This window comes from Pseudopipra pipra, chromosome 1 (assembly GCF_036250125.1).
Source record: "Pseudopipra pipra isolate bDixPip1 chromosome 1, bDixPip1.hap1, whole genome shotgun sequence".
Taxonomy (NCBI): domain Eukaryota; kingdom Metazoa; phylum Chordata; class Aves; order Passeriformes; family Pipridae; genus Pseudopipra; species Pseudopipra pipra.
Window position 1 is genome coordinate 93,952,241 of NC_087549.1, and position 7,953 is coordinate 93,960,193.

Sequence of the window (7,953 nt, forward strand, 5' to 3'; positions counted from 1 at the left end):
CGTAAATACCTACTATGGCTGTGCTTATTTTGTTATGGTAGTGAAAGCCTTAGGGCCTCAAACCCGTCTTCTCTGGTGTTTCACTCTTCCTCTGATCTGGTTCAAACCTAGAGCAATGCAGCATGCTTGTCTAATAGGAATCCAAACCCATGAGGAGCTGATCAGAATTTAAGCTCCTGTTTGCTAAAGCTGTGTGATGAAGCCAAGGCTTAGTTTCTTTATGGCAGTATGTAGATATGATCAATGGCTCCAGCCAATTTGACTTCTTACTTGCTGTGTGACTATAAGCCAGATTTTTACAAAAGTAGTCAGTTGTTTTGGTCTTTCCAAATTTCCAATGTTTAACTATAGTGTTTTGAAATGAGTGCCCTAAAAACTTTCTGATTTAACCCAAGGGGAATGGAGACACTTTGGGTTTAGGACAGCAGACATCTTAGCTCAGCTAGTGCCGTTTTATAACTTGAAAGTTTTCTGAGCAACTGCAGTGACCACGTCGCTTGTGAGTAATGTGAAGACTAGATGAATATGATATGGCTGCCTAGCATCTCCTTTTGAGATCAATGGAAACCTGTTGGTTCTTTTGGTCTTAGACAGTCACCAAGAATATAATGAACTTTTATTTGGAAATGCTTCTTCTCCAAATAGTCAGTAGAAGATGTAGATATGCCTGTATCTCTGTCCTTAAAATTCTGTATATGTCTTCTCTGTCCATGGATTGCATGGGGGAATCAATGGCTATGTTAGCCAGGATGGATTTCTTAATCTTTCCCTCCCCTACTCTAACAGTTTTTGTACAGAGTAAAAGAATTGATCCAAGTAGATTGGATTTCAGACCATACTTTAAGTTTAGGGTAGTTTAGTGCAATAGGTGATTAATCTGCTTTTGATCTCCCTCCTTTTTATTCCCCCTCTTTTTGAAGGGGGGGAAAAGAGCAATGCAAGTAAGATAGCCTGTCATCAGTAAGTGGAGATGGAGATCCAAAAAGAGAAGCTACTGTTAAAGGTATAAACCATACCAGCTGTTTTTCATTCACTGATACCACTCAATGTCATATGTTTTTTGGATTTAAGAATATTTTTATTTGTATCTGCATACCTGTTTATGACGAAAATACTAATAAGTAGTGAGGTGAGGAGATTAGACAGAAAAGCGTATTCTTGTCATACAAGAAGTTGATAACATTTTAAAACACCAAGATATATGGTGCTAATAGTTGCAGCCAGAATTTGTACAAACATACCTGAAAATTACTGATCATACAAATACTGCACAGTGTGACTTTTCATAAAGTTTGCAATGATAAGTGGCAAAGCATCAAGAACATCATGATGAATGATTTCGGTAAGTGGTTAGGCCCATGCGTACTTAACAATTGTTATCGTGGATTAGGCGGCACTTCAGAAGCTTGAGATAGTTGTCAATTTTGTGGGAATCTCTGCGGAGGCAATGCAGCAGGTTGTAAAAGGCAAAGAGTCTGGAGTCCTCATCAGCAAGTTGAAGAGATGGAAGTCCTTCCCACGGAGAGTAAATTTCATTTCCGATCTCACCAGAATGAACCTGAAGACACAAAGTGATACTAGAAATGAATGATAGTGAACCTGACTGGATGTAGAAGATAGCATTTAAAATACTGACCTTGGAAAATACAGTTGTTAGTGTATGGCTTGTAAAATGGTTTCAGTTGTGGTTCGCACTATTCGGTATAATGTTCTATAGCTTCATTCAGGTTTTGAATGAATTCGTCAGATTTCTCAGGCTGTTTCCCTAAAACGTGTATAAAGCTTAACTGTTTCAGTAGTGTTTTAAGGGAACTAGTGTGTTAACCTATGTCCAGGGGAACCTGAGTTTGCAGAGGAATCAAACTTTCCTTCATGCATAGATAGACTCATTATGGATATCTCTTTTTGATTGCCTCCACCTTGAAAACTTTGTTAACATTTGTTCCTAGAAGTTGTTGTGTGTGCATTTCCAGATTTGTCTTGGCCCATTTCTTAGGCAATCTCTCTGATACATGCAGCTTCAAGTACACATTACCAGACAGATCTCTCAATAATACATGTTCAGAGGTACTGGACGTCAGATTTCATTAAAAAAAAAAAAGAAGTGCTGAGTGATACAGAGACCTCTAATGTTAGAAAGCTAAGTACAGGAACTCATGCAGTGAGTTAGTATCTGAGGTGAATATTGGTTTATAACTCCTTGTTTGAAAGAGGCAATTTTTTCATATCACAGAAATCTATCTTTCACAGCAGGAAGGAACTCTGAGCCTATTGGTCCTTATGTATCATCCTTATTTCCCACCAGCTGTATTTTGTAAAGGCACGTAAGAAAGTATCTAGGGAGTCTCTATCATTCCTTTAAAGCAACAGGCAAAAAAATAGACTTACTATGACTCAAAAATGTGGTTTGACACTAATGAATGTGGCAGTCTTATCTTCAACCTCCTTCTGTAAATAATGAGAATGAGAAGGTGGTGACAGGGAAACTGACTTCTTACTCTTATCTTGGATCCTCACCTGCACCCTTTTTACACATAGATATGTGATAGAGATGTATTTGGTTACACTGATAAATGTATTTGTAGCCTGTATGATATAAGGTTTCTGAGTAAATACATACCTAACTGAAAGAGAGAGAGACCATGAGTGATCTAGTGGGAAGTGGTGGACACACAGTGATGGTGGCATTCTTACTGCTGTTCAACTGTTCAGAGCCTAAGCAGAAGCCAATAAAGTCAGAACCTCTTGTCAACATCTAACTCACTGACAGAATGATATATTCAGAGACTAGCAGAGGCCCCTTTAAAAATAAACAAGCTAGAGCTGATTTTATTCAGGAAAGCTTTCAATCAGTTACTGATAACAAGGGCCATTCAAGTATGGGTTTTGTCAGATAACAGCCTTGTTGTCTAAACTTAGAAGTGTAGGGGGAACCAAGTCAGAGCCAGAGTTCAGAGGAACCAGTTTGGTGCAAAAAGAGAAATGGAAGATACTAGGATTACTTTACTGCATGCCACATCTTTGCAACAGCCTAGACTTCTAGAACAGTTTTAAGTAGAGCATCTGTTTCCAAAACCTATACACAATACCTAGATGCAACAGATGTGTACAGACATGTTAAAACATATATATATATATATAAATACGTGCACATGAAAAAAATGTCCATGCATCCTTAAACAATCAGAATTGTACATTGAAAATACTCAAAGATAGAATGATGATCGGCAGTCCTGATGATTACACCTTCTCCTGAAACAGAACTGGGAGTAGGGTGGATTATGCTATGCCAGTCACATCACATTGTCTCTTTAGAAATTGCAAGATAACAGAAGAAAAGAAAGCTGAAAAGTTATCTGACAACTATTTTGGCTCCCATTTTTATGTTCAGATCTACTTTATATCTTTATATCTCATTTTTATCTTCACATCTTCCTTTAATGTTTCAGGTAGGGAGAGTCTACCTTTGCATGTGTCTTTCTTACAGCAAGAGGCTGGAAGCATGTTAAGGTCCTAATACTTACCCTCCCAACTATTTTCTCCATTCCTTCTAGAAGCCGCTTGTTTTGTTCTTCAATTTCTACAGCCTTCCAGAGAATGGTTTCTGGAGCTTCTTTGATTCTTTGTACTTCAGAGGCCAAGTGGATCAGGGGATCATTCCAGGAGCGCAGTACTCCCAGTACTAAATTCAGTAGGTCTTCATGCTGTTCAAACATATTAAGAAAAGGAAGTTAAAATAAGAAGGCTAAATGCTGGCAGCATTAGAAGACATTTAGAGTAGCATCCATAGAAATTGTGATTTAGGAATTTATTCCAGGACCTGTCACTGAATGGGCCCTATAGTGCTGTCTTAGGTATCTCTGTGTAATTGCATATTTGAAGTTTGTAATTGGTGTCATCATATTTTACAATATTTGCACAAGCTGTTACAGTATTGCAATAGAAAATAAAATAAATCCTCTCTAAGTCAAAAACTAGCAAGCACAACTACGTTTCATCTCTGTGAAGAAAAACCAGAACTCTTCTCTGATTTTTTATGCACATTTTTAAATTCAATGATTTTTTTTTTAATTTTCTTTTTGGGCTGGAAGGTTCGCATTATGGTAAACCACTATATAGCTTTTATTGCCTCTACATAACAGATCTGTCTTCCCCTTTGAACAATGGTGCTTCCAGCAATAGCTCTCTGGTTTTAAAAATTGTCCTTTCTTGTGGGCAATAGGAATTCATAAAGCTTATGGTTATGGTAGGGTTAGTATTAAACCTTTTCTTCTTTGCTAGATGCACAACCCAGGACCGTGAATTCTGTTGCTCCCGCTAGAATTTCTGAATGACATACTGAGAAGCTGGCAATACTGTGGGATTGCAAAGATATCACCACCATGAAACTGATAGAGATTTCTCCCTGGAACAGCCCCATTTATATACCTCTGCTTATTTTTTTCTGCAGAGAATTTTAATTCTGTATCTGTGAGCTGAGCATAGGCTGAAAAAGACTATCTTCATCTTCCCTTAATAATTTTTACATTTCATGTATGTATGCAGTGTGTTTCTCTTTACAGGTATGTTGCAGTATTTCACACTAGAGTTTTTGTATTTGCATAATGATATGACCATTTTTTCCTACTGGTAACAGCAGGAAAATCTATTCAACATTTGTTTAGTAATGTCATTTTTTTCAGCCACTGGAAAACTATTTACCTCTGCCTACATACAGCAATGTATTTTTTATGTTTGTTAAAATAATAACTATCTATAATATGTTTTAAGGTAATGTTTAAAGGTTGTAGTGTTCTCAATACCGTACAATCATGGTAACTGGCATTGCTCCAGGGGGTTGTATTTTAATTGGAAATAAGATGCAGTGACTGAATGTACCATACAGGAAAAGGAAGGGACATTGAAAGTTACTGGTACATATATACGGTATATGGTTTGTAACTTAGTATCAGCAAATGTTAAATCAACTTTTCTTGGCTTTTTGGCGTTTTCCTCTTCCTGTCTTTTTTATTCCAATTGAGCTGATTTCTTTCTCTCTGTCTGCTGCCTCACTATCCCATAACCCTCCTTCTTCTGTGCCTTACCCTGCTGTGTCTTACACTGAATGGCATTAGAAATGGGACTTACATGAATCTGCTGAGCTTGCTCCTTATCTTCAGGAGTGGTTAAGGAGGAAGTGTGGCAGCCATTAACAGCTTTTGCAATAAAACCCCGGCCCTGAGCGTAGCGTTCGTCCTGCAGATCAGCACAGACAGGCATTATTGAAACAGATAAGTAAGATCTTCAGTTCAAACCCTGTATTAACTAGTTGTTGTTCCACTGCTTTTATCACTGCTTTTATGCTGTAAAGGTTGAAAGTTTCTGGTGGGTCTTTAGAGTGGAACTGGCACCCAGCAAACACAAACTTGTCCCACAGATAAAGAATGATGGGAAAATGGTATCTTTTAAAAGAAGTGTTGGGGATCTTAGCAATGGTCAGCACCATACATTGTTGACATTGGGACTGTCACTGTCTGCGCAGTGATCCTATTTGTTTATCTATTGAAGGGTTTCACAGGTTAACCTATGTTTGTGCTTAAAAAGAATTAAATTGCAATTTTATATTTTCTTGCTCTCAGGAAAAGACAGAGTACTTACGAATTCATTGAACATTTCTGAAGACAGGAAGTGGATATAGTGTGAAAGTTTAACTGCTCGGTCAAAAAGTTCCTCAAGGGAAACTTGGCAATTGATGGATCCATTAGGGCAGATTGGTAAGGAAGTCACTCCTTCCTTTGTCAGGAGCATGTTGGACACCAGAAGGGCCACCAGCAACAAACCTGTTCAAGTTTAAAACAAAGCAAAATGGAATCAGATTGACTTACAGGTACATTTAGAAGTAGCTGTCAGAGCCAGCTGATGGGTGATTTGGGTTGTGCTGTCACATGGCTGAGAGTACCCCCTGTACTGGCTGCTGAAAATCAGTGGAGGAGGGAAGCACTGTAATTCTGTAATTCTTACATCCTTTTTCCCCTCTGTCATCCTGACAGTATAGCAGAGCCTGCTACAGAGTGTGAGAAGGTAACCTGTGTTGCAGTGTACACTGTGTTCTGAAGACTCTCACTATGGTGTCTGACTTTATAATGTAGTGATAAATGGAAGAAAAAAAAAATCAAACTTCTTCACAGTGTAAATATAAAACATAGTTATATTTGCACAGATATATGTTTGGAAAATAGATTGATCTTTTTTTTTTTTTTTTTTTTTTTTTTTTTTTTTTTTTTTTTTTCCCTCCTCCTTCCAGAGGTCCTTTTCTTCTTTGCAAATATTTGGAGTTTAAATTAATTTTTGTGGGAGTGTGGTTAGATCACTCTCTTAAGGTTTTGATTGTCCTGGGAGTTCCTTCAGAAGATTTCCAGCAGCTGTGCTGCTTTACTATTTAGAGTTTAACCCTAAATTTCCTACTGCTAAGAAATCAGAGAGAGGTTTTTTCTTTTCTCCTGAGCTTCTGAAACTGATATAGAGGACTTTTCATTATCTAAAGCACAAAACTTCATCTGTTTAAAACTTTTCATATTAACTTAACAGAGTTAAGTTTTCTATTCAGTGAAATAAAATATACACAGAAAAACAATGGAAAAAATAAAAGCAAATATTTTTAACTGAATTTACACACTCAAAGAACACTGTTCTGTGCTCTGAGATTTTTACTTCTGGAAACTGACCTGTTACATGTACTGATTCACTAGACTTATTTTAAATTAAAGTGTGCTTCATAAATCAGCAGAACTGCCCCCAGTGATATCATGTGATAAGTTTCTTTCTACCTCTACATTCAAAAAAAGTGCATTTACACGTTATTGATGTAAGCCTTCCTCCTGCCTTGCGAGCAAGGTACATGCAGCATACTGCAGTTAGGAACGTACTCTGGGGAATAACTCTATGAATAAGAAAATCTGAGACTTGGCTTAAAAGTTTGAAGACTGTTATGAAAACATTCACCTCAAAATTACTGCATCACTTCTAGCTTTGTGTGTAATGACTTCTAGTCATTGCCTTCTGAGTGGTGTAGGAAATCAGTTTGGATCCAAACTTGCAGGGGCAGGGGCAGGTGTTACATCCCTCAATTTTCTGTGACACTGCCCAATGCAAAGGCAGTCGTAGCAGACAAAAGGGATCAAGCTGCCTTCTGGAGGAAGGTTTCACATTACTGGAAGACTAGGTGGCTGGAAGACCTCAGTTTCTAGAGCTGTTATATTTCAGTTGCTTCCTAATTCAATTTAAATTGAAAGAAATATAAAAGTTATGAGCAAGTGAATGTCAAAAAGTCTTACCTTTCAGTGAGGCCCCCTTGGCACTCATGGTAGAGATCTTGTATGATGACTTGCTTTACCAGAAAGAAATCTCAATACTTGCTGTTATTCTCTGCACATACCACTTTTATATACTCCATTCAGGGTCCATTTTGCATACATTCAGCAGGTCGTGGAGTTTACCTCGATAATTACAAACATCAAATTGCCTTTCTTCCACATTCATATTAATTTTTTGGGTTTTTTTTTTTTTTTTTTTTTTTTTTAATTTTAACTGTGAGAGGGAATTTCATTAATAAGTTCAGCTGTGGGATCCAATCGAATGGAGTGCCAAGATTTTGCCCACAATGAGGTGAAATGCCATTGATCCAGTTGTCAGTTCAGAGACAGGTATTCTCAGTGTTTGTAGCCTGCTGTTCCTACTCCCACAACCATCTTCTTGTCCTTCCTTGTTTCTTCAGCCATCCATAGTTGCTTATGCTAAAATTCTGGCTATTTGTGGGAGGTAAACACTATTTTATAATGTCCCCATTGAGAAAAATAGCAGGTATTGTACTGAAATTTATCCAGAGAAAGGGAACAGAGACTCCTGGAAAATTATAGATATGACAGTCCTGGTCAGTTAAAAAATATATTACACAGCACAAATCATGATATGAAT

The 7,953-nt window shown here is 37.5% G+C and overlaps 1 protein-coding gene across 1 annotated transcript; it reads right to left on the reverse strand.

The window, feature by feature from the left end:
• Positions 1-1,052: 1,052 nt before the first annotated feature.
• Positions 1,053-7,662, reverse strand: PRL (prolactin). Its single transcript, XM_064665745.1, has 5 exons — positions 7,314-7,662; positions 5,638-5,819; positions 5,128-5,235; positions 3,525-3,704; positions 1,053-1,558 (listed from the first exon to the last, which is right to left on the reverse strand). Exons 1-5 carry the CDS (start codon positions 7,339-7,341, stop codon positions 1,367-1,369), a joined length of 690 nt encoding a protein of 229 aa, XP_064521815.1. The 5' UTR covers positions 7,342-7,662; the 3' UTR covers positions 1,053-1,366.
• Between the last annotated feature and the right edge of the window lie 291 nt (positions 7,663-7,953).

Excerpts from the sequence above, each read along its gene's own strand:
- PRL (XM_064665745.1), bottom strand. The coding sequence starts at position 7,341 with ATGAGTGCCAAGGGGGCCTCACTGAAAG. Across the intron at positions 5,236-5,637 it reads CAGAAATGTTCAATGAATTC|GACGAACGCTACGCTCAGGG; the intron begins GTAAGTACTCTG and ends GCTGATCTGCAG. Across the intron at positions 3,705-5,127 it reads AGCAAGCTCAGCAGATTCAT|CATGAAGACCTACTGAATTT; the intron begins GTAAGTCCCATT and ends ATGTTTGAACAG.